This window comes from Nematostella vectensis, chromosome 2 (genome assembly GCF_932526225.1).
Source record: "Nematostella vectensis chromosome 2, jaNemVect1.1, whole genome shotgun sequence".
NCBI lineage: Eukaryota > Metazoa > Cnidaria > Anthozoa > Actiniaria > Edwardsiidae > Nematostella > Nematostella vectensis.
The window spans coordinates 12,954,478-12,982,420 of NC_064035.1; the positions used below are offsets into that span (position 1 = coordinate 12,954,478).

At 39.8% G+C, this 27,943-nt stretch overlaps 2 protein-coding genes across 2 annotated transcripts; both read right to left on the bottom strand.

Annotated features, from left to right (window-relative positions):
• Positions 1-540: 540 nt before the first annotated feature.
• Positions 541-26,522, bottom strand: LOC5521643 (C-1-tetrahydrofolate synthase, cytoplasmic). The gene is made up of 36 exons (XM_048723124.1): positions 26,398-26,522; positions 23,728-23,812; positions 23,456-23,515; positions 22,961-23,014; positions 22,715-22,851; positions 22,401-22,501; positions 21,974-22,026; positions 20,127-20,210; positions 19,886-19,939; positions 19,697-19,754; positions 18,757-18,849; positions 15,600-15,676; positions 13,245-13,300; positions 12,834-12,912; positions 10,996-11,090; positions 10,549-10,685; positions 10,113-10,159; positions 9,757-9,814; positions 9,532-9,581; positions 9,366-9,440; positions 9,178-9,280; positions 9,021-9,097; positions 8,154-8,233; positions 7,416-7,476; positions 6,777-6,845; positions 5,143-5,254; positions 4,964-5,032; positions 4,755-4,825; positions 4,385-4,426; positions 3,909-4,009; positions 3,447-3,541; positions 2,950-3,032; positions 2,642-2,749; positions 2,228-2,309; positions 1,765-1,835; positions 541-1,583 (listed from the first exon to the last, which is right to left on the bottom strand). Exons 1-36 carry the CDS (start codon positions 26,439-26,441, stop codon positions 1,494-1,496), a joined length of 2,811 nt encoding a protein of 936 aa, XP_048579081.1. The 5' UTR covers positions 26,442-26,522; the 3' UTR covers positions 541-1,493.
• On the bottom strand, positions 26,398-27,853 carry LOC5521748 (ABC transporter F family member 4). Its single transcript, XM_001641484.3, has one exon. It carries the CDS (start codon positions 27,736-27,738, stop codon positions 26,623-26,625), a length of 1,116 nt encoding a protein of 371 aa, XP_001641534.3. The 5' UTR covers positions 27,739-27,853; the 3' UTR covers positions 26,398-26,622.
• Positions 27,854-27,943: the final 90 nt, after the last annotated feature.

Consider the following 27,943-nt stretch of genomic DNA (forward strand, 5'->3'; position numbering starts at 1 on the left):
ATATTGTTGCGCGTCGCGTGTCTCCAGTTACCATCACAAAATCGCAAGCTGTGGGAGGTCAAAGGGTGTTGTCCTAAACAGGGTATGGTTTTTCAGAATTTTTGTCCTAAACAGGGTCAGGTTTCAAAACCCCCAGGGGCAGCCCTATACCCAAACATAGGCTGAGTACACAAGAACACTATCCGACGAGTAGCATTGTGATCATGAGATATGAGAAGCAGCTGAATGGATAAAAAAAAAAAAAAAAAAACAGGTAGCGAACGAAGCGAAGAAGTGCAGAGGTTAAAAAAGTTTGTGAAAATGTACTAGCTCACGAGATGCCCATAACCAAATATGGCGCTATGAGCCATATATATGGATGCTATGCTTGACAAACTCGCGCAATTTATAAATGGCTTTCATGGACGGCATCATGAGCCACGGGCACGTTCTCTTGCATATGCTAATAATATCTTGAGCATTACACAAACCCGTAAACAATTTTTCGCCTCAAGCGGTGCCACGTGTGACTTTGTGATCACGAGGTTGCCAAGTGCGAGATTCAGATGTTTTGTATTTTTATTATTTTCCGTTTAATCTCAAGTGTCTAACATCAAAGACAACAATCGAAGGAGTATTATTTTTTTAACGCTTACATCTTTTTGTAAATCTTAATACTGACAACTATTTCTCATTCGCAAGACGCTATTAAAACAAACAAAAAGCAATCGGAAGTTCAATGCTTACAACTCATGCATGATATAATTGTCGCATCTGTCACTCTTTCTACATCAGAAATGACTTCCTCATAATAGCTTGAAAACATTTCCAAGACTTTCTCAGTGTAATGTCTGTCTTTCTTTACCTCAAAAAGCCCGAGATTTCCTCGTTACCTCAAAAAAAGCCCAAGGACTTCCTTTCTACCTCAAAAAAGCATAATGATTTCCTATCTACATCAAAACACTACAATTTTTCTTTCCTCAAAAAAGCCCAATTACTTTTCTACCTCAAATCACTCCAATGACTTTCTCTTTACCTCAAAACAGCCCAAGGACTTCCTCTCTTCCTAAAAAATGCCCAAGGACTTTGTCTCTACCTCAAAACAGCCCAATGACTTCCTCTCTACCCCAAAAAACAGCCCAATGACTTCCTCTCTACCTAAAAAAGCCGGAGGACTTCCATTCTACCTCAAAACAGCCCAATGACTTCCTCTCTACCTCAAAACAGCCCAATGACTTTCTCTCTATCTCAAAAAAGCCCAATGACTTTCTCTCTACCTCAAAACAGCCCAATGACTTCCTCTCTACCTAAAAAAGCCGAAGGACTTTCATTCTACCTCAAAACAGCCCAATGACTTCCTCTCTACCTCAAAACAGCCCAATGACTTCCTCTCTACCTCAAAACAGCCCAATGACTTCCTCTCTACCTCAAAACAGCCCAATGACTTTCTCTCTACCTAAAAAAGCCGAAGGACTTCAATTCTACCTCAAACAGCCCAGGACTTTCTTTCCACTTCAAAACAGACCCAGGACTTCCTCTGTGTCGGGATCCAGGTCAATGTCATAGAAGCACGGACGAGTCGGTAATCCGGGCATGGTACTCATCTGAAACGTGATAGGACAATTGTGGGCTTAAATATGGTACTGTTTGCCTTTGATGAATAAGGTCCTTGGAATCACCAAAACAAAAAAGTATGTTCAACAATGAAGGGCAGAAAACTAATGTTGCAGCAAGTATATGCCCAAATGCAAGCAATGAACCCAGTGGTAAAATCGGCTTGCTTACCGTTCCGACCAGAGGATAGAGGAATCCTGCACCGACACTCGCGCGTACGTCACGAATAGGGATCACGATACCTGTGGCAAGAGAGCATTACCACTTGGAATTTTTCTTTCCAGCACGAGTACTGGCTAATACCTCGCTGTAGTTGTATTCATTTATAAGGAAAGAGCTAAGGCCGGCGTAGGTCATTTACCAACTCCAGTCATATTTTTATTTACAATTGGGTGAGCCCCCTCCCCTTCCATGTTCGGTCATGTTCTGGTGTCTTGGGAGCTCCGTGCAAGGCCCCCTTTAAGCCACCTCCCCTCCCTTCTATATGCGGTTCTGTTCTGGTGTTTTGGATTGTCATCTTACATTTAGGCACTCCCTTGAGCTCTATGCCAGATCTCTCTCTAAGACCTCCCTCCCGTCACCTCTCCCCCTTCTATTTACGCTTCTGTTCTTGTGTTTTGGATTGTCATCTTACCTTTAGGCACTCCCTTGAGCTCGGGTTTGTGCGAGAGGGACAGGTGTGTCTTTGCCATACAAATAGGTAAATCATTGAACCCCTGCAAACATGACAACGTACTAAGATGTCGAAGTAATCTTATACCTCACTTGATACTGTAAGGCTTCAGAAATTACACGCTAAGAAAGTTTCTAAAGTAGCCCAGAGCTTGCACAAAATAATGATAGGGAGAAATCACATCTGTATGATAATCTAGATACCGGAGCCTTATATTAGTCAATCTTCGTTTACCTGATTCTTGTATCGGCTTTCGTTTACCTGATTCTTGTATCGGTCAATCTCCGTTTACACGATTCTTGTATCGGCCAATCTGATTCTTGTATTTTTGAATCTTTGTTAACATGATTCTTGTATTGGCCAGTATTAGTTTACCTGTTTCTTGTATCGGCCAATCTTCGTCTGCGCCTCGTCGGATAACTCGATGTCATCAGAGCCATACACCTTCTGAGCGATGACCCGGATCTTCTCCTCGATTGGGAGCTGTGAAATACAAGCAGCCATAAACGGATTTTTCCAAGTCTCCTAAAAATAGAAATCCTATTGTTTTGGAAAATTATGCTATTTGGCGGGGTAAGGCAATTCGGGGATTTTTATCATGAAATTGTAAAGGAAGGAGAAATAATCCGGAGATTCATACCGTGAGATCGTAAAGGAAGGAGAAGTAGTTCGGGGATTCATACCGTGAGATCGTAAAGAAACTTGAAGTTAACAGGCTGCTCCACTGCCCTCAGAACAGCCTCCGCAAGATTGACCGCCCCAGCACCTAAATATTACAATAAACAACATGTCACGTGCATCTAAATAACAAGAGTCACGCAATATTGCCATGTGGCACGGGTGCGTAAATAACACAACAAACATATGTCACGTTCATCTAAATAACACAACGTGTCATGCAATATTGTCATGTGGCAAGGGTATGTAAATAACAACAAGTCGCGCAAAATCGACGGAAGTGTATTTCTCTCTAGGAACAAAGTGCAAGAGCAAAGAGCAACACAAGTGAGAATCGGTGAGAACAGGCTAGCAGCTTGCTCTCCTTAACTTGCTCTTGCGCTCGCTTGCGTTCTAGTGTGATTTGGAAGATTACTCCTAGTGAAAACCCATCTTGTGGCTGTGTGTTAGTGAAAACAGCACAAAAGTATGTCTGTAATTTTACTATGACCCAGTCTCTTACCGCCATCTGCCCAATGAGTGCACTCCACTGCATCAAATGCCCCAGCCTGCTTAGCGAGCTCAACCACAAGCTTCACCTCCTCGTCCGTATCCGTCCTAACCAATCAGATTTGAGGATAAGAATAAATTACGATGGGTTAGGCCTGTACAAAAAGCGTTTAACATTGCTGGCTTCAAGTTATCGTTGGCGGAGAACTTCACAGCTCCCTCAAACACGGTGGCTGTTTGCATTTGCAAGCTTTACCATTCACATAATGAATGGTAGAGGAACGGAACCCGGCTTTCAGTTTGACTTGCAGTGATACAGGCAGATATCACGAAGGCAGTCATCATGTATGTATACTATATGGGTTGATATCAAGCGGGTTGCATCACCGAAGACACATCACAAATAGTGGAGAACACGGTAACAAGAAGGCGCATTGAGAGAACGTCAAAGCACATGTCCTAATTATTTACATACGGGAATCTGTTGACAGCCACGACGGCTTGTACTCCGAAAAGCAGCGCATTCTCGATCTGTTTGGCGAGGTTACACATGCCGCTCCGAACAAGCTCGAGATTCTGTATGATATCATGAATAACGAGATAGACAAGGCTTAATTCATACAGGAGGAAGGACATTTACTACCAGAAGCAAATGTTTTGCAACAGAAGTATTAAAGAGAAATTTGACTATTCTATTTTAAGTCCATCTACAGTTTAAGGTCTAACTAATTGTTTATTCATATTATTGGGTGACCAAAGCTCTAAAACAGATACCTTGGTCTGGACATCCCGAAATTTAACCGTAAACGTTTGCTTTTGTCTCACTAGACATTCCGAATTTGCAGCGCAGAGGCAGTGCGCTCATGAATAACAAAAACAACAAGGTTGAAGAAGGCCAAGCAAGAAGGCTGAGAAAAATAACATCTCAGGATATGTCTTACGAAATCACACCTCAGTCGTATATTCCGTTGCCAGCGGCTGGCCAGCCACGACCTGGATAAAAGCAGAGAACAAGATGAGATATATATCAACAGGTAGCCCAAGGTAACCAGAGAACGAGAGGAGAAAATACCTTATTACTTATCAATACAGTAAGCCTAAATTTACAGAAACTTTGATTAATATCGTCTTTCCTAATACACATGCGGAAGGTTATAATGCATTTTTACTTTATTTTCTTATAAAGTCTCTCCATGAGAAAGTAGGGAAAGAGCTGGGGCTACCTGACAATGCGTTTGCAAAGGCCTAAAAATAAACAAATACGGGTTTTCTGTGGCGCTCGATAACGCGCTTGAAGGGAGAAATAGGAAGTGGATCTAACCTTGGGTCCTCCACCATGCATCTTGAGGGCTCTCACTGTGGCAACAATAATAGCGGCGTGGGGCTGCAGCCCTAAGAGGTGAACACGTGTTTCAAGTAAATAATAATTTGGGCCGGAAGGGGTTTCAACAACACCCGCACCACTGGCTCAAGCATGTATTCGATATTATTTTGGTAATTTCACTCAAAATTCATAATTGAGGTAACTACCGCTGTATCTACACTTGATGTTGAAGAACTTCTCCATCCCGATGTCTGCCCCAAACCCACACTCAGTGACTGGAAGAAAAACAGGGAAATGATTATTGTTTCTTCGTCATTTGCATTTGGAACCGCTTACCTAGGATACCACGGTGTCTAAACTAGGCCTTAAACGATAAATGCCTTACACACAAATCCATCAGGTCCGACTAGCTTCAATGCAATCTTGTCGGCAAGAATAGACGAGTTGCCATGAGCAATGTTGGCGAATGGACCAGCGTGGACAAAGACGGGGGTGCCCTGGGTACAAACACATTTTGAATTAATAATACAAAGAAATAATTATTTGACGAAACCATTACATTTACAGTTAAGTGACATGTTACCTTCATAAAAAATCTCATTATTAATACATTATAATACAACAACAACAGGTGGTGTGTCATTAGATACCAACATAAGATAGCTGGAATATTAGGGGTAACTGTGACCAGGTAAAAAAATAGCAGAGGATCGATGATGGCGGATAAAAACTGTGGATGAAACTGTAACTAACACCCAGTTAAAGGTTACCGTTTATACATAAGTGTTAGATGATTTCACGCACTCACCTCTAACGTCTGATGACGTGATTTCCCTGAGGTACATATTTGGGTAACGATGCCACACACTCACCTCTAAGGTCTGATGACGTGATTTCCGTGAGGTACATATTTGGGTAACGATGCCACACACTCACCTCTAAGGTCTGATGACGTGATTTCCGTGAGGTACATATTTGGGTAACGATGTCACACACTCACCTCTAAGGTCTGATGACGTGATTTCCGTGAGGTACATATTTGGGTAACGATATCACACACTCACCTAAGGTCTGGTGACATGATCTCCGTGAGGTACATATTTGGGTAACGTTGTCACACATTCACCTCTAAGGTCTGATTACATGATCTCCCTAAGGTGTATATTTGAGTAACGATGTCACACACTCACCTCTAAGGTCTGATGACGTGATTTCCGTGAGGTACATATTTGGGTAACGATATCACATACTCACCTAAGGTCTGGTGACATGATCTCGTGAGGTACATATTTGGGTAACGTTTTCACACACTCACCTCTAAGGTCTGATTACATGATCTCCCTAAGGTGTTTATTTGGGTAACGTTGTCACACACTCACCTCTAAGGTCTGATGACGTGATCTCGGTGAGGTACATATTTGGGTAACGTTGTCACACACTCACCTCTAAGGTCTGGTGACATGATCTTCGTGAGGTACATATTTGGGTAACGTTGTCACACACTCACCTCTAAGGTCTGGTGACATGATCTCCGTGAGGTACATATTTGGGTAACGTTGTCACACACTCACCTCTAAGGTCTGATGACATGGTCTCCGTGAGGTACATATTTGGGTAACGTTGTCACACACTCACCTCTAAGGTCTGATGACGTGATCTCGGTAAGGTACATATTTGGGTGACGTTGTCACACACTCACCTCTAAGGTCTGGTGACATGATCTTCGTGAGGTGTATATTTGGATAACGTTGTCACACACTCACCTCTAAGGTCTGATGACGTGGTCTCCGTGAGGTACATATTTGAGTAACGTTGTCACACACTCACCTCTAAGGTCTGATGACGTGGTCTCCGTGAGGTACATATTTGGGTAACGTTGTCACACACTCGCCTCTAAGGTCTGGTGACATGATCTCCGTGAGGTGTATATTTGGATAACGTTGTCACACACTCACCTCTAAGGTCTGGTGACATGATCTCCGTGAGGTGTATATTTGGGTAACGTTGTCACACACTCACCTCTAAGGTCTGCATCATGTTAGGCTTGATTGTATCTTTCATCAGCACCGCCAGTGCTCCTCCAACGCCCTGCAAAAAGGGAAATTTATTCAATCAGTTTAAAAAAATACGAGTCAGTCAAAAAATGATAAAATTCGTCAGCACTGATAAGACAAAGTACAGTTGCGATTGAAGGGTCACAGGCGCCATGATCACCATTGATCATGGTGCCATTGATCATGGTGACATTCACCACACAAAACATTATATCATCCTTATACAGTAATAATATATAGTGACTAGAAGTTCTGGTTGAGAAGTGAAGTGCTCGAGCTCATAGATTGGTTGGTCATTCAATTGCAAGGGTTAAATCTATATTCTTTAAGATTTGTGTTGGGCAGTTAGCACATTTTCCATAAGCCAGATTCATGCAAGACCCCCTTTCCTTTGCAGCCACTGTCTTGGCTGATCACTAACCCTTTGTTTCATGGTTTCTCTTATGAATGGTTATTGCATATGGATCGAAAATGTGCCCCCAGGCAAATCTAGAATATAGATTTTACCTTTGCAATTCAATGACCAGCTAATCTGAGCTCGAGCACTTCACTTCTCTGTGAGAACTTCTAGAAGTAATAATATGTACAATGGGTGTTGTCTTACCAGGTCATCTGCCGTCACTGGCTGCCCGTGCCTATCACTTGCCACGACAATGTTACCAAGCCTGCCACAGACAGAGTGCATAGAGTAGATTTTGCATTGGACTCAATACACATAATGGATTTGCATTGACAGACTGATTGTCATGACTGACTGACATACTGCCTGACTGACGAGCTGACTGACTGAGTGACTGAAGAGCTGACTGACTAAGTGACTGACGAGCTGACTGACTGAGTGACTGACGAGCTGACTGATTGACTAAGTCACTGACTGACTGACGGGCTGACTGACTGACGAGCTGACTGATTGACTAAGTCACTGACTGATTGACTAAGTCACTGACTGACGGGCTGACTGACTGACGAGCTGACTGATTGACTTAGTGACAGACTGACTGACTAAGGACCATACTGACCGCTTTAGTAGACTGACTGATTGGCGGACTGAATGACTGACAGGCTGACTGAATTAATGCCTCTCTGACTGACAGACTGTCTGATTGTCATTGACTGACAAGCTGGCCGACTAACTGGGTGACTGACTGACGCCCTCCATGTCTAACATTCACGCCTAACATCCATGACACACTGACGAGCTGACTGCAGCTTTTCCCACCTATTCACACCTCCATCCTTTGCTGCCCCCCATCTACGCTCTCGATTGAACAGTTATCTTAAGCCTTTACATAGTTTTTTTTGTAGCTTATTGAAGGCAGTTAATGTTTAGCACATGAAGTACCTATCTCTCATGTCTCTGAGGTCCGTTGTCAGCGCGAGGATTGCCATGATTTCACTTGCTACTGTGATGTCAAACTGAGTCTACAGAGACGCACGCAATAAGTCAACTCGAGCATGAATTGTTAATAGCCGCAAATATGTTTCTGGATAGTACAGATGATTAAGTAGGGCCAGGGATATGCTAAAAGGTTCAATGATACAACGCTGCACAAATTAGTACACAAGACGATTGTTCCTGTCATTGAGGTGATACATGACAGCGGAAACTCGATATAACTATACTCTCAGTGTAACGATATCGATTGCAGATCCCCTTAACGATAAAACATAAAACCTATTTCAAAAACGTCGCCAACGCAACCGGCAAATGGTGATTGAAAGTCCGCAGGGTACCATGGGTCTCATTATATTTCAACCAAATGCAGAATACGCATTAACTGTACGACAATCCATTAAAGACGATCAATGTCTGGCTCTGGGGTTTATTTTTAACCTCTAACTTTGCGAATAATTAGTACCCATAAGCATCTTTCGGCCTTGGAACTGTAATTTGCTATTTCCATTCGCCTTTTGCAATGACAATGTTTTCTGAATTAGGTCTATTGAAAATAATATTGACTTAATGACACTCAGTATAACTATACGAATTAAAGATCCCGTCCCGACAACCATAAACTAATATCTATTTAATAACGATACTCTCGTCAAAATGATGAAAGTTTTCAGTCCCTTGCCATATCATTATATCGAGATTCCATCGTATCTCAATGTTGTGATTACAACCAAAAGCCTTATTATGTCCACGATGGAGGAGGATAAGGAGACGATAAATGAAGATAAAATGGGTGAATGGGGTGAATGCACACACCTCTCTTGTCCGGTTCTGTTCAGTGGGTGACTGTCCGATGGTTATCTTCCGTAGATAACGATCATTCGTGTCAATCACTAACCAAAAAAAAAAAAAACACCTTAGATATAAGGCCAAAAAAGATGATTGAACACAAAGTCTAAAGACTGATTTATACCCCTTTGTAATGTAATGGTGTCGGGGTCGATATCAAGCCTTGCAAACCTAGCGATCTCCTCAGCAGTAAGAAGATCTGGGTCAGTCTTGTCGATACCAAGTTTCTACAGACAGAACTGATTGAGTTCCTAAAAAACAGATTTTTCATAAAAAGTTCATTAGAAATAGTAAGCAAGAGCCCGTTTTCACCTGGAGTCTTTTTAGCATGACTCTGGGGAACTCGCGTTTTCCACCTCTTTTTGGTACCAGTCGGTTATACAAGGCCTTGAAAAGCAAACAAGACAAGAAAAGTTAATTAATCAAATTGTGAATAAAACCTCCAACAGAATTGTACAAATGGCGAGGATGATCATACTTGGTCTTTTTGTGTCGATTCATGAAATATCCTAGCGTCAATGGCAGCGGCTGGAAAAACAATCGGATCATATTCATATAGCACAGGCATAATTATAAAAGGTTAGGATTTCATGCGTCAGATGCCACATTCATATAGCACAAGTTTCTATATAAAAGGTTAGGATTTCAGGCGTCAGAAGTTACATTCATATAGTACAAGTATAAAAGGAAAGATGATCCTTACCTAGTAGGTTGTTGGCAGCTGTTATTGCATGGATGTCACCTGTCAGGTGAAGGTTGAACTGAAGATGACAATAATAAGCTATTACTTTAGTGAACGCACTGAGAGTGCACATAACCGAATACCCTGCTGCTAACTGGAACAAAATTTTCCCATTTCCCCCAAGTCGTAAGATTACAAATTTGTATAGATTTAGTTTCTTGCCTATAGCATAAATAAATGATGGTAAAAAAGGCTTGTTAAATTTGGTGATTGATTGTGTTAACAAATTATTATTCATTTTGTGATATGTCGTGTTAACTCGAAGCCCTGATTCATCATTCGAAGTGATTTGTGTATCCCTTCAAGGTAGGGCTCACCTCTTCCATAGGAATGACCTGTGAGTAACCACCTCCTGCAGCTCCACCTGAACACAAAAACACAATAAACAAGGGGCAAAGGCATCCAAACGAAATCGTATCGTCTTGTAGGTTAAACTGTCCATTGTATGTAGTGATAATGATGTTGGTGATGATGGTAGCAGTGCTGCTGATGATGGTGATACTAGTGGTCAGAATCAGGGTAAAGTGCCATGATATTGATTATGATGATGATGAGGATGATTATAAGGATGATAGTGATTATGGTGGTGGTAGTGATAACGATAATGATACTGATGACAACGGCAGTGATGATTATCACAATCATGGTTGTGTTGATATAAATCATAAAATAGTAGCGATAGCGCTGGATCTAGTTTTCATGATCACGTTAAACAATGGCAAAAATCTGATTGGCAGCTATCCATTTTCTCACCTTTGATACCAAACGTAGGTCCTTGTGATGGCTGACGGATGCACGTAAAACAGTTCTTCTTTAGGTGTGCTCCCATTGCCTGGGACACCCCGATGGTTGTTGTGCTCTTTCCCTCGCCAAATGGAGTAGGGGTTATCCTGTAGAGTGAACAGGATAATAAAGCTAAAATGAGCATAGAAAAAGAGCTAGGACATTCTTAGATTGCTCCTACAGTGTTTTTAAACACTATTAGAAGAGCCCTGAGAATCAAGTAAGGCATTGTGGGCCGAAAAATTAACAAGTCCTGATAAAGTATTGAAAGCAGCATGTCACGATACATTCGATACAGAAACCTTTGAGCATGCTGTGCCTGTGTTTGATCATATGACTTTTAGTGAGAACCATGAACATTTAGCATCACCATATACCAGTGCATAATGCTTAAGTTACGTTGTCTCGGGTCCTTACCCTGCCACCACTACATATCTGCCATCGGGCACATCCTTCAGACGCTCCAAGGAGCGCAGGGAAACTTTGGCCTTTTTGTTACCATACAGCTCAAGCTGTTGACAAACATGGACAAGCACACATATTTTGTTACCATAGAGCTCAAGCTGTTGACAGACATGGACAACCATACATATTTTGTTACTATATAGCTCAAGCTGTTGACAGACATGGGCAACCATACATATTTTGTTACCATAGAGCTCAAGCTGTTGACAAACATGGACAAGCACACATATTTTGTTACCATAGAGCTCGAGCTTGTGACAGACATGGACAACCATACATATTTTGTTACCATAGAGCTCAAGCTGTTGACAGACATGGACAACCATACATATTTTGTTATTATAGAGCTCAAGCTGTTGACAGACATGGACAACCATACATATTTTGTTACCATAGAGCTCAAGCTGTTGACAGACATGGGCAACCATACATATTTTGTTACCATAGAGCTCAAGCTGTTGACAAACATGGACAAGCACACATATTTTGTTACCATAGAGCTCGAGCTGTTGACAGACATGGACAACCATACATATTTTGTTACCATTGAGCTCAAGCTGTTGACAAACATGGACAACCATAGATATTTTGTTACCATAGAGCTCAAGCTGTTGACAGACATTGGCAACCATACATATTTTGTTACCATAGAGCTCAAGCTGTTGACAGACATGGACAGCCATACATATTTTGTTACCATAGAGCTCAAGCTGTTGACAGACATGGGCAACCATACATATTTTGTTACCATAGAGCTCAAGCTGTTGACAGACATGGACAACCATACATATTTTGTTACCATAGAGCTCAAGCTGTTGACAGACATGGGCAACCATACATATTTTGTTACCATAGAGCTCAAGCTGTTGACAGACATGGACAAGCATACATATTTGTTAACATAGAGCTCAAGCTGTTGATAGACATGGGCAACCATACACATTTTGTTACCATAGAGCTCAAGCTGTTGACAGACATAGACAACCATACATATTTTGTTACCATAGAGCTCAAGCTGTTGACAAACATGGACAACCATACATATTTTGTTACCATAGAGCTCAAGCTGTTGACAGACATGGACAACCATACATATTTTGTTACCATAGAGATCAAGCTGTTGACAGACATGGGCAACCATACATATTTTGTTACCATAGAGCTCAAGCTGTTGACAGACATGGACAACCATACATATTTTGCTACCATAGAGCTCAAGCTGTTGACAGACATGGACAACCATACATATTTTGTTACCATAGACCTCAAGCTGTTGACAGACATGGACAACCATACATATTTTGTTACCATAGAGCAAAAGCTGTTGACAGACATGGGCAACCATACATATTTTGTTACCATAGAGCTCAAGCTGTTGACATAGACATCCATACATATTTTGTTACCATACATCTCACGCTGTTGACAGGATTCGTTGACAGACATGGACAACAAATGATTTAGGGGCTGTATGTTCAGTACAAACATAGCAAGTAAGGGGGGGGGGGGGCAAGGGATTATTTGCTATCAAAATTTACTTTGAGAATTTATCAGTCATGGGAGTTCGAATTTAACCTAGCCTGTGGATGAAGGTTTGTTGTTCCTTTCCTCTCCATCAACTTCCCATCAAATATCATATTCTAATCTTGAACTTGTGGGTTTGTTCGAGAGTGATGGATCACCTTTTATATGAACCAAGAAATAGATAAACTCCATGATTGCGAAATTCAAGACTTGCGAAATGTGCGGAGAAAATTTTCGCGAAAATTAAGACATAATAACTATCTAACCTCGTGGCTGTAGACTCCAATCTCTTGCGCCAAATCGGCTATGTTCTTGGGGGTCTGGGACTTGGATACTACAATATCACTGAAAATGACAGCTTTGTAACTTATGTAGCAATTCTCGGAGTAATAATTATTTTTCCAATACAACAAAACTCTGAACTTCTAATCTTTTTAATTGGGTTATTGTGTTAGACAAATCTTGTAAGATTCAAGGCAACTTTACCCTTGCGCTACCAAGAAGATGATAATTATTCTAATAATTAATAAATTAATAAGCTTCAGACTTAAATAGACTTCAATAGAAATTATTAAAGGACCTCCTTTTAAAAATCTTGTCTACTTTAAACAAAACAACAGAACAATGTTGCAAACTCATTATGTGAGGAAAGTTAAAATTTAATTAAAGTTCCTTACCTAGGAACAGGTCTCAAACAGCTTAGAGGCAAGTACCTGATATCCCATAATCCTCCCTGTGATATCAAGCATACAAAGTCACAAAACCAAAGTACACCAAAGTTCTAAACTATGGCGATTCAAGTCAAGCATGGTACATAGTACATGATACATAATAAACATGTTTTCTTGTGTCTCATGGTGCCATCTTGGGTACATTATTGTAGCAACAGGACACTATTTAAATATTTACCTCTGTAAAAAGGGTACTACTTTGCCACAATGCCCTTGCTCAATGTTTTTAAGATTCAAACATGCTAATGCTACAGTATGGCTAACAACAAGCATTGCTTAGCTTTCCCACTAACGTCTGGTAAAACAGCTATTACTTTAACTGTACCTTAGATATACAAACACCACTTAATCACAAAATCACAGACCAACACCTTTATTCAAATCATATTATTAACAATCAAACACATTCACAGCAAATTATTCATTGTTTTGTGCTGTATGACATTTTTTGGAAACATAACATTTTTAAAAGTTGACTTACTCTAAAAACATCATGCTCAGAGAACAAAGAGTGATGCAGAATGGTCTTCTAATTTATTTTTTGCTTGTCAGAGTAAAGCTTTGGAAAATCTAAATGTTCAACTTTTTGTTTCCCACAAAAACAATCATACAGTACACCTCAAAAACCATCCTCGGAAACCCAGGGGTATTTTGCTCTAACGGTTCACTCGTGAGAAAAATAATTTCTTCTCGAGAGTGAAACGTTAAAGCAAAATACCCCTGGGTTTCCGAGGATGCTCAAAAACCTGCATTACACAATAACCTTGCATTTATCATTACGTTAGCTGACCACCATAAAAGCAGGCAAGTAAAATCTTAACATAGTATATCTTAGCTCATATAGCTTTTGGTAACTTTACTTTGAGGTTTGGTGCTAGTAAATTCCTGTTGCAACAATGTTACTGTGTGCTGCTAAAAACAATGATGCATTGTTTTCCTAAGAATACAGTACTTATGCACTGTTTGTCAAAACACTGGTAGCTTCACAACAACAACGCAAGCCTAGGAGCACAGCAGCTATAATCAAACAGGTAACATTTGATACTCATGGGCAAAGCCTTTGACAACCTCTGAGTACCAAAGCACTTGATCATTATTAAGCTTGTTAGATTGTGCAATAGTAAGTTGTAAACGTTTTGATAACAATCTTTATTAAAGCAAGAAGACAAGAGACAAGTCAGGGAGATCAACAGAACACGGATGAAGAGTGTGACACATGTTACTTTGACTTCTTAGACAAAGTTCATATCAACCATGTAGCAAGTTTTTGCGTCGTTGGTATACTCCCTCCACCTTCGAAGATGCCACTGTAGCATGGGTCACACCATACAAATTTGTTACCAAGGTGAAAATAACTAATAAAAAACACAACAGAAACAAACAAAAATACATCACTATGTATTTCCTTTTCATCCTGTTTGAAGCGATAACAAAAGGATTTCAATATGCTGTGTGCACAGCTCAAAAGTTCTGCAAAATAGCAATCTTTCCCTTTAGTTAACGTCTCCTAGTCTTTTTCATTTAGTGCCCATCATCCATGTCTTCAATCAGTGACTTGATTCTGTGTGCCCATGAGAGTACAAAATGTTACATGTTAGATTGGCTGTATAAATATTGCATAATTGCATTAGATATTATTATATATCACAAATGGAGAAATAATGGATTGTTTAAATAACAATATTTACAAGAACACTAGGTCTGATGAGAAAAATTGTCAGTGTGTGAGGATCGTACTGCACAACTGAAATACAATACATATGTTACACTAACACAAGTTTTGCCTTTACATTATTCTACAAGTTGAGATATTTGATCATGCTAAGACGAAATTGAAAGGTGAAAGAAAAATTGAAAGGTTCCACATCAGTTATTGATATTGTCTGTAGTATTCACAACATTTTGGTAATTTGTACTAACTAACCATGTGACTGTTTGTATGGTGAACACATGCTTGGTGTTTTGGAAAAAGAATGCTAACATCAAACAAAGCATCTTCTAGTAAATTGCACAGATAAAACAGAGAACTTTATCTTTACCAAGAAAATAGTTTATTCGCCTACAAGGTAGGTGTTTGCCAGGCCACATGATCAGTTACTGCAAATTGCCTGATTCCTACATGATTATTTTAGGTTTATTAGAGGAGTATATGCTTAGGGGTATAGGTAAGTCAAATCATTTGTGTCCACAGATTTGAATTATTATCCATAAAAATCCTGTTTATTTTCTGAAAATTTTCCGAATGTATGGAAAAAGGGGAGTTAAAGATAAACCCATTTTCAAGACATTGGAGTTAGACACCTTTTGTTGAAGCATGACACGTTTGGCGCTATCCACTGTGTTCATCATCAGCATCGCGACGGTCATCGGGCCGACACCTATACAACAACACACACTGATGAAAATACAGTGTCAAATAAATACAAATACAGTGTCAATTCGATACAAATACAGTCATTGGGCCAACACCTATACAACAACACCCAGTGATGCAAATAGTGTCAATTTGATACAAATACAGTAATTGGGCCAATACCTATACAACAACACCCAGTTATGCAAATAGTGTCAATTTGATACAAATAAAGTCATTGGGCCAACACCTATACAACAACACCCAGTTATGCAAATAGTGTCAATTTGATACAAATACAGTCATTGGGCCAATACCTATACAACAACACCCAGTGATGCAAATAGTGTCAATTTGATACAAATAAAGTCATTGGGCCAATACCTTTACAACAACACCCAGTGATGCAAATAGTGTCAATTTGATACAAATACAGTCATTGGGCCAATACCTATACAACAACACCCAGTTATGCAAATAGTGTCAATTTGATACAAATACAGTCATTGGGCCAACACCTATACAACAACACACAGTTATGCAAATAGTGTCAATTTGATACAAATACAGTCATTGGGCCAATACCTATATAACAACACCCAGTTATGCAAATAGTGTCAATTTGATACAAATACAGTCATTGGGCCAATACCTATACAACAACACCCAGTTATGCAAATAGTGTGAATTTGATACAAATACAGTCATTGGGCCAATACCTATATAACAACACATAGTGATGCAAATAGTGTGAATTTGATACAAATACAGTCATTGGGCCAATACCTATATAACAACACACAGTGATGCAAATAGTGTCAATTTGATACAAATACAGCCATTGGGCAAATACCTATATAACAACACCCAGTGATGCAAATAGTGTCAATTTGATACAAATACAGTCATTGGGCCAATACCTATACAACAACACCCAGTGATGCAAATAGTGTCAATTTGATACAAATACAGTCATTGGGCCAATACCTATATAACAACACATAGTGATGCAAATAGTGTGAATTTAATACAAATACAGTCATTGGGCCAACACCTATATAACAACACCCAGTTATGCAAATAGTGTCAATTTGATACAAATACAGTCATTGGGCCAATACCTATACAACAACACCCAGTTATGCAAATAGTGTGAATTTGATACAAATACAGTCATTGGGCCAATACCTATATAACAACACATAGTGATGCAAATAGTGTGAATTTGATACAAATACAGTCATTGGGCCAATACCTATATAACAACACATAGTGATGCAAATAGTGTCAATTTGATACAAATACAGTCATTGGGCCAATACCTATATAACAACACATAGTGATGAATTTAGTGTCAAACAGACAGCCCTTCTGATATTTCATGCCACACCAAAATAATGCATGGCATTCCAAGTGTAATACCACGCAGGGAACTAGGCACAAAAGTGATTAGAACACATGTTGTTACTTTTTCTCCCATGCGCCGTATCATGAAACATTTCGCCTAGCTTTTGACTACAAAAGTTCTGAAACTTGTTCAGAGATATTTGTAGTTTTCAGGTTTTCTTCGTACTTCAAAGCAAACTTTTGATACGAATTACTCTCAAGCGAATGCAAATTAGCGAAAACCGCCAGTTTTTTTTTGTCGTGCTAGGTAGTAATAAATTGTATTTTTTATATGGCTTTGAAGTTCCAAAAAATTTTCAAAGTTCCACAATTTGTACCTAAGTTTAAAAGTTAGTTGTGAAGTCAAAAGTCCACCTCATCTCCGGACATTGTATTTTGCATGCCTTTAACCCATTGACTCCTGGCTATTTTTGAGCTGAATTTACAAAAAACAGACTGAAAACAGATAGCTCCCCCCCTATTCTGAGTTTTATACAGCCCGTCAAAGTCCAACACAGCTGCACCTAGTCACCGGTATCCAAGCTTTCCAACAGTGCTTTGCGCTCCCCACTTTTAATCCCTCGTCGTTGTGCTGAAGCAAGCACAAGTTGATGGTTGCTTGTATTTTTCATCAAAAATACAGCTATGAGCATATTAGGAGAGTGTCTCAGGACATCATGAAGTCTATTGGGGCATAATTGAGTGCTTTGCTTATGGATATTTGCAAGCAAAGGTGGATTCATGATGATTTTTTCTTGTTTGGCTTTGCCTGGATGAGAAAATAATTTTCTAATCACCACAGCTCTCCTAAATTTACCTAGCCTTGTTTATTCTTAAGTGAGATTATTAAAAGTATTGCTTAACCAACTTAGCCAAGGAACACTGTTTGTTGTGCGCTTGTGAGAAAACACCACTTGTTTAGGTCTTAACTCATAAACTGTGTGTCATGAGCAATCTGTAATAACACGCGAAATGCACGACAAAAAGTTTATATTGATAAAAATGCAGTATTTGGATGGGTTATTAGATGATTGATTATTGCAAGCCAGCTTATTTGGGCAACTTATTTTATTGCTCTACTTAACTTATGCAATGAAGTACGATGCTTGTCGATGATACGTTCGAAGATCGCATTATATATTTTAAACGATAGAACATTATGTTATTTAATATTACAATAGTAAAAGTAAGTTGCTATTTTCTTTGCAACCTGTTGATGTAAATGACAATAGAAGTGATCAATAAATTCAGGTTTTTGAAAACTGTGTTAAATCATTTTTCGGCTGAAGTAGCTACTTTTACATTTGTAGATGAACAGCTATCTGGTATTTGTCACTAAAAATGTTATCACATAATGTCTAATATTCTACACTATAGATATGTCCCAAAAATAGTAAACAACGATGAAGAAAGATGTTTACAAAAAAATTTACCACCGAATTTTTCCGAATAATCCCCACAAAACCGTTGATTTTCTGCGAACCCCCCCCCCAAATATGCCCAAAAATCCTGCGAAATTTGGAGTCTTTTTCAGCGAAATATCAGAATGCCTGAATAGATATAGATACAATGTCAAATCTAGACACAAATACAGTGTCAAATAGAAAATAATACAAAATAATAGTCAATAAAAATTTTAGAAGAAGCAAATTTCTTTTTAGGGAAAGGGGTAATTGCTGGAATCAAACCTTTAATTTGTTTCCTCTATAGTTTACACACCTCCAGGCACAGGGGTGATCCAGCTGGCCTTGGCCTTTGCTTCATTATAGTCAACATCTCCCACTAGGCGTCTTCCACTTTTCTTGGAGGCATCTGAGACATAAATAACCTTTCACTTGCGAACCCTTGCTTGAGGAGCTCCACTACCCACAAAAGCCTGATAGAACTTTTCGCCACACAAGGTTTTTTAAATTGTATAATTGTAAATAGATGTAAATATATGAGGCAAAAAAATACAATAAAATGAACCTGGCATGTCTATATTAATGTGTAAACAGCTTTCTTCTGCTTAATTTTCTGTAGAAAAATTGGTAGCCCGATACTTTTCCTCAGCCCTATTACTTGAGAATTTTCATTGGCCAAAACAGGGAAGGATAATAGGCTATACCTTTATTATTCCCAAATGGTAATCAATCAAGTTGAGTTTTTTTATAGTAGTATAGTAGTATTTAACAATTAGTCGACAAAGGCGACGTGACTATGAGCCGATAGTCATGTCGCCTGAGGAGACTAATTGTTTTAGTATAATTTCAATAGTCACTATTCTAAAGAAAAATATAAAGTGAACATTCTTTGCAATTTGTTGGAAAACAGCGAAAGTTTTAGTGTAAAAGTTTTGAATAAATTAAAAACAAAGCCGATATAATCTTGCGTTCAAAAACAAACTTTTGATACCTACTTCGGAAGAGTTCAACTCCAAATTTTGTTGCTTCCTTTTGTCTTTTTGGGTAATGCGTTTTCTTTAAATTCCTCTATTTCTTCGTCCATCACATTTGCAAATCTGGTTGCCATTGTTTTGTTTTGGCCAGAGATCCAATAGTTACTAGTTAGCAACTCTCGCAAGATGGTGTCAAGATTTCAGCCAATGAAAACGCTCCATTTTCGATAGTGACTAGTGAAATTATACTAAAGTAGTATAGTAGTATGAAGGGTTTGATACCTGGTATGAAGTTAATACCACAGTCAATAACCACAGCCCCTTCTTTTATCCAATCACCCTACAAAAATATATACAAATACCTTTAAGTGGGGATTGAGTGAATAGAAAAACACTGAGCTGTGTAAACCGAAAGTGGAGTTTCTTGAACAAATCTTATTTTGTAATGGAGTAAAGATGTCAATGTCTCACCTTAACGAACTGGGGTCTTCCTATACCTGCCACCACAATATCACCTCTGCGTACCTGAACACAAAGAAGTTGTGAATGTACAAGCAACCACAATAACTTGTACCTCATTTCAATCCTTCATGGTTCCTGTAGCTGAACAGCCAACAAATATAAGACCTTTTTACAGCCTCAAAAATGTAAAATGAAAGTTGAGATCTTTTTAAGGACCAATAGACCACCATTAAAAAAATTGTAAACTTACAACTTCAGGCAAGTCTTTTGTCTTGGAGTGGCATGTGGTCACTGTAGCATGGTGCCATTTGAGTAGATCAGCCATAGGTGAGCCCTACAGGACAGACACACATGGATAAACAGACACAGGTGAGCCCTACAGGACAGGCACACATGGATAAACAGACACAGGTGAGCCCTACAAGACAGACACACATGGATAAACAGACACAGGTGAGCCCTACAGGACAACATATGGATAAACATACATAGGTGAGCACTACAGGACAACATATGGATAAACATACATAGGTGAGCACTACAGGACAACATATGGATAAACAAACAAAGGTGAGCCCTACAGGACAGACACACATGGGTAAACAGACACAGGTGAGCCCTACAGGACAGACACATGGATAAACAGACACAGGTGAGCCCCACAGGACAGACACACATGGATAAACAGACACAGGTGAGCCCTACAGGACTGACACATATGGATAAACAGACACAGGTGAGCCTACAGGACAGACGCACATGGATAAACAGACACAGGTTAGCCCTACAGGACAGGCACACATGGATAAACAGACACAGGTGAGCCCTACAGGACAGACGCACATGGATAAACAGACACAGGTTAGCCCTACAGGACAGGCACACATGGATAAACAGACAGAGGTGAGCCCTAGAGGACAGACACATATGGATAAACAGACACAGGTGAGCCCTACAGGACAGACACACATGGAAAAACATACATAGGTAAGCCCTACAGGACAGACACAAATGGATAAACAGACAGAGGTGAGCCCTACAGGACAACATATGGATAAACAGACATAGGTGAGCCCTACAGGACAGACACACATGGATAAACAGACATAGGTGAGCCCTACAGGACAGACACATGGATAAACAGACACAGGTGAGCCCTACAGGACAGACACACATGGATAAACAGACACAGGTGAGCCCTACAGGACAACATATGGATAAACAGACATAGGTGAGCCCTACAGGACAGACACATATGGATAAACAGACACAGGTGAGCCCTACAGGACAACATATGGATAAACAGACACAGGTGAGCCTACAGGACAGACGCACATGGATAAACAGACACAGGTGAGCCCTACAGGACAGGCACACATGGATAAACAGACACAGGTGAGCCCTACAGGACAGACGCACATGGATAAACAGACACAGGTGAGCCCTACAGGACAGACACACATGGATAAACAGACACAGGTGAGCCCTACAGGACAGACACATATGGATAAACAGACACAGGTGAGCCCTACAGGACAACATATGGATAAACAGACACAGGTGAGCCCTACAGGACAGACACACATGGATGGTGAGCCCTACAGGACAACATATGGATAAACAGACACAGGTGAGCCCTACAGGACAGACACACATGGATAAACAGACACAGGTGAGCCCTACAGAACAACATATGGATAAACAGACAAAGGTGAGCCCTACAGGACAGACACACATGGATAAACAGACACAGGTAAGTCTTACAGGACAGACACATGGATAAACAGACATAGTTGAGCCCTACAGGACATATGGATAAATAGACAGACATTGGTGAGCCCTACAGAACAACATATGGATAAACAGACAGACATTGGTGAGCCCACAAAACAATATATGATTTACAGACAGACATACTATTAGTTAGCCATACAGAATACCATATGGATAAACAGACATAGGTGAGCCCTACAGAATAACATATGGATAAACATACAGACAGAGGCCAACAGTACAACATATGGATACAGAGAGACATTGTAAAGTTTACAACATATTTTGGTGTAATAGTGATTGAAAGCTAAGATCAGAACGTACCACAATTTTGCTTCTTCCCAAAACAATGGCCTCCTTTCCTTGAACATCAATGCCTTTGATTGTAGAACAGGTAAAATGTCAAACAGAAGGTTGCAGGCATCGCAAGCCATGGATGATATCAAACACAAGGTTGATGGCATCGCAAGCCATTGATGATATCAAACACAAGGTTGCAGGTATCGCAAGCCATGGATGATATCAAACACAAGGTTGCAGGTATCGCAAGCCATGGATGATATCAAACACAAGGTTGCAGGGATCGCAAGCCATGGATGATATCAAACACAAGGTTGCAGGTACCGCAAGCCATGGATGATATCAAACACAAGGTTGCAGGCATCACAAGCCATGGATGATAAGGTTAAAAAATAATATTGAACACAAGGTTGCAGGAATCCAACAATTACAATTCTTAATGCTGTCCCACCTGACTTCTTAATCAGCTCCAGACAACCCCTAGGGGTGCAAGGGACAATGCATGTTGCTAGCTCTCCTCTGGCAAGACGCCCTGCATTTTCATCATGAAGCCTTTGAGAGGAGGCAATTAAAATCAGTAGTGCATTGTTTTGCTGTCCTTATATCCCCTCCCTTGTTAAGAAGTGGAGTAACTCATTAGTAGTAATACCGCATTGTTTTGCTGTCCTTAGATTTACTCCGTGGTCAAAAAGCAAAGTTATTCAGTTATAGTGTTCTTGCTGTCTCTAGACCCCCCCATTGTTGTAAGAATTTTTAAGTACTCACCCATCCACATCTTTCTCTGGGATAACGGCATTCGTGCAGATGCCAGGGTCAATAGGGTTTTCTGAGTCAGGTGGGAGCTGGACTATGATTCCATGGATGGCTGAATCTTTATTAAGCTCATCCACAGCTTTTAGGACCTGCATATCACAAAGCACAAAATACTCACTAAGAGTAATGAAAACAGAGTAGTGATTATTATTATCTTATCTTATCATGATAATGTACATGACAGCAGGAGTAACATACATCAGACTGTGTGCTAGTCCTTGGCAGCTTCACATGACGTGCAATCATTCCAATCTGGAAATAAAGACATCAATACAAAAGCAGACATTGCTGTTCCCATTAAGATACTGCTAATGACCTGAGGTACTTATTTGATCATCACTTTGGCCCAAAGAAGAGTGTTCATAAGTAGGTGCTTATTTGAAGCTTGATGCTAATTTAGTATTTTGTTCCCCATGATATTTTTTTCCCAGTGAATAGGTAAAAAAGTATCTCTTTGAGGCTAAACAAGTGTGATTCAAAATAAAAAATAAATTTAATTATGTGGCAGTTCAAGCCATGCCATTTTTACATTTCTACATTTCTACATTCATTTCTACATTTCTACATTTATGTGGAAGTGGTGGCGGTGGGGCACTCATTAAGGAGGTACCTATTTTGACAAGGGGTCCAATTCAATGTGGCACACTTATTCAAAACTTGGTGCTAAAATGAGCAGTATGTTTTTGTACTTACCTCCTCAGCAGCTTTGCACTTTGACTTGATATACGAGGTTGAATCCTCTCTATCACCAATCTGAACAGAACAATTGATTTGGCTCAAGGGAAACGTCATAATGGTAACATTCTCTCATTTTTAAGCGACAACCTCATTCTTAATAGCTCTGTAAATAGAAGATCTACCTACAACACACTGACTTTAATCTAAGCTGTGATGGGAATTTGGGTGAAGATCCCTAAATCAAGGCAATCTGTAGGATAAGGTGTTTTCCAGGTTATGTGTCTCACCTGTACGATGGCAAGCCCAGGTTTGAAGTTTTCATTGTCCTCTCTTATTTTGTCAATATCTTCTTTTAATCTTTTTCTGATTTCACTGTAGAAAAAATGATAGAATAAGCTTAAAAGGTGTAGAGTAGAGTAGCTAGCACAGAGGCATGAGCCAGAATTTTAAAAAGAACTTATGAAAGAAATTTGTGCCCTCCCCAAATACACACACAATACAAGGAATGACTGATTTTTCTAACTTAGGTCTGAGAGGCATTGATATAATAAAATATTGTTTAAGAGGTCCCCGGGGAGGGGGGTGCTCCGATATCAAACGGACGGGGATCATCATCGGGATTTTTTGAAAACAGCCCTAAAAGATACTAAAGTGAGTGTGGTCTGGTAATATTTTTTTAACCCTAAAAGATACTTAAGTGTGCATGGTAAGGCATGAATTTACCCCATAAAAGATACCTCAAACGAACATAAATAATTTGTAATAAAATGGTTTATTAAAAACTGACTCTAATGGAAAATTGACATATTTTAATGCTCTTTCATGAGCTACAAGTTAGATGAGTGATGGCTATGATAGAACCCTAGAAGATACCAAGGTAAAAAAATTCTGGGCATTCTCATTTTCACCCCTTAAAGATACCCAAGGCATCAAATTTACACCCTAGAAGATACAACAATGATCCCTGTCTGATGGATATAGGGAGTAGCCCCCCCTCCCCCCCCTGGAAGAGGGCCATTAGTCACATAATGAAGTTTGACAACAATGTACAATATTTTTATTCCAGAATAATAACCATGTACAAGCAGAAAAATGGCTGATTGCTTTTATTCATAACGTTTGAGTGTGGGGTGTTTTTATACAAACAAATCTAGGGGCCCTAAGAGATTATGGATGCAGATGCAGAATACATGACCATTATATACAGCGCTACAGGGACCGGTGGATATCCACCCCCCCTTTTTCAGCTGACACGACAAATTTAATTCAGCTTTAAGTATTGTTAGTCCGATGTGACCTACCAAGAACCACTGGATCAGATACAAGCCGTCTATCCGGCCATTATCCACCCCCCATTTTGAAATCCTGGATCGGCCCCTGCCCATGCAGTCACAACTATATGCTCTTAAATAGAACTACAGTGTCTACTATAATGCACTTTTCATGTCAGTATGGTATTGAAGAGAGACCTCCCTGGCAGTGGTTTATCTCTACTTCAAGAATTTTTATAGAAAAACACTATATACGTCTGCCCTAGAAAAAAACTAAGGTATTCACTAACATGTTCTGCAATATAAACATTACATCACTGTTCTATGAATAAACTGAAATATCTAAATTAATGCCCTGTGCAAACAAACAGGACAAAAATAGTGTATTTAAATCTTTCTACAAGTTAATGGAAAACACTGGAATCATCCTATGAAACAATCCAGAATCTCTTTGTTATCTCCTTGAACTCAGCTTACTTACAACCAGCTTAGGGCACCTGGTTATAAATCATGTAGCAATCGATTTTATCTGATTTCTGGTACAATGGTTTGCAAACATAGTAGTTCTGGACTGGACATTGCTATGGAAAAATAAACTCAAAATATGAAATACGGCAAACCATAGGTATCACATTTATACCTGAAATGTTAGGCAGGGCAGAGAAATGAGATTATTCAAAGTGATTTTGCATTTCCCTATATACACTCATCTCATCAAATAACACAGAGATCTATGAAAAGCTCTTTGTTTACCTGCCATTTTAGGAATTTCCTTAGTTTGTCTGCCCTTGGTTATTTTGCTCAGTTGTATTTGTAAACAAAGCCTTTACCTGTTTACAGTCATTAGGCAATGGCATTTGGGCTGTTTGTCCTTAGCAGGCGACCGACTACTGTAGTTTTATTGTCCGCTTCGTTTAGTTGTTTTGTCATCAAATGACAAACTTCGAAAGCCATGAAAAACAAAAATAATTTTTCATTCTTACCAATAATTTTTTGTTTCCGGCATCGTATTCGCTGTAAAAGTTGAAGGAGAATCTAGACTACAGTATTCAGGGCCACATCCAAACTTATTTGCATTTCCATTGTATTTATTGTATATTCATTATATATTCAGTATATATTCATTGTATCGTTCTATAGAAATCAAGGTGCGAAGTCCTATTGGCCCTGTATTCAGTAGTTGCTCCAAAGAAGCTTTCAATATTATCATAAACAAGGGCACGTGCGAAAAATCTTGGCCCCTTTTGTATCACTGACTGCCAAATGTATCCCAAATCTAATTACCAAAGACTCTCAATGTCCAAATCAAGCAAGCATGTAGAATAAGCATTGCTTCTTGGGGGAGGGGACGTACGGGGGTTTTGCGCTTCAAAGATGGCGGCTTGTTACACAGGAAGCCTAAATCCCCAGCGAAGCGAAATTAGTGAAATAAAAGCAAAGAAAAAAGTCGTACATTCAAATGTGAGTTACATAATTTTTTTAGGACAAAACACGCTATTTTGGACAATAATGGATTTTTTTAAATGAAAATACATCGGCTTTTCTAAAAGATCACGTGTTGGTTGCACAGTTGTTGTTGCACGCAAAAGAATTGTGAAAACAGGTTTTCATCCTAAAAAAAACTGTTATTAAAACATGCAAAAGATGAAGGGCTAAATGGGGATTGGATCGCTCAAAGGAACATACCCTGAGACTTCTTTGCCGGAGAGTATTTTTGCTTGGGACTCCATGGTACTCGTGTGTCGCGAAGGGATTTCAGAGCGGGGGAATCGAGGAATTACCCAGAGTACATTGCAAGCAAAAAGCAAAGGGATACCACAAGCAATAAACAATCAATTTTTCAAGATTAAAAACAATTTTAATAATACTATTATGTACAGATATATTTACAGGTTAATACGCCTAGTTGTGTTAGGATACTTTTTCTTCTAGTTTATCGAGATAACCTTGGATTTCTCTGACAGCACCTCTCCTAGCCTGCTTTACTGTCTCTACCCCCTGGGTCTCGATCTCGTCCAGGGTGAGAATTCCTCTAAGGAGCATCTCAGAAAGGAATAAATATTCTTTGTCAGTCTTTTTTCCGCTAAACTCTAGCACTCTGTCCGCCAAATCCCTTGCCTTCTGTGATTGTTCTCTGATCGACTGTAATTTCATTTCGATTACTTGTTCCTCTTGCTCTTCGATCACTTGTTCCTCTTGTTCGGGTTCGCCTTGACTTGGGGATTTTTCAGGTGATTGTGGCTTACTCTCTTCGCCCTCCTCCATTGTGGTTGACTTATCCCCCTGGTCATCCTGTAATTTCAAGCTATCCATCGCATCAGACGAATTCGATTCACCGTCTACTTCCATTTGCTGGCCATCGCTATTATCGCCTTCATCAGCTGATTCATATTCAATCTCGGAATCGGCGTTTTCGGATGTTATAGCACCTTCCTCGTTTTGAGTTTCAGACAGAGGGATCTCTGTGTTGGTCTCTTGTTTGCTCCCTTTGGAACAGTCTTTAAAGTCCTCTGCCTTTTTTTTCTTTTCTAGGCCAGAGTCGACCAATATCTTGAGCGGCCTCCAAGGTTTGCTATCATCAAATTCGCTCTCGGCGTCTGTTTTGTTTGTAACCGGAACTGCCATTTCTTCGTTTGTATCTCGACTGTCTTCGCGGATTATTTTTATTTGTTTCACATCTTTCTTGCCTTTTTTATCTGGACGCGCTTTCTTTTCGCCGGGCAAAGAATCCATTTGCGATCCATGGGTGGCGGTGTTTTTGTTTCCTCCCGCGTTCGCATGCCCCACCACTCTAGCTTGTTTCTTGGTTCGTTGAGGAGAATGTTGGCATCCGTGCCTTCGACACGACGTTGCGGACTGTGCACGGGGACTTTCATCTTCCATGGTTAATGGAAAGTCCCAAAATGGTGTAGGCCAATCGGGGGTTCGAGCTCTCGTCGGCCATCTCGGTTGTCGATAACTCTGCCACGGATCAAAATAAGAGACCGGCTCACTGAAGCTGAATGGATCGAACATTCCGTATACCATGTCTATTCGAAGTAGAATTTCCTTGCTTACCAACTGACGCGGTTTATGTGTATTTGCTATGTTTTCCACTCGTATCTGAATTGAGCAACGGATGTGCGAGCGGCTCTTATATACTCTCCGAAATTGCCTACTCGAAGCGAGTAGAACTTTCGAGAGATTTCGTGACTGTTCTATGGGTTATGTAATGTCTCCAAATTTGGTAACG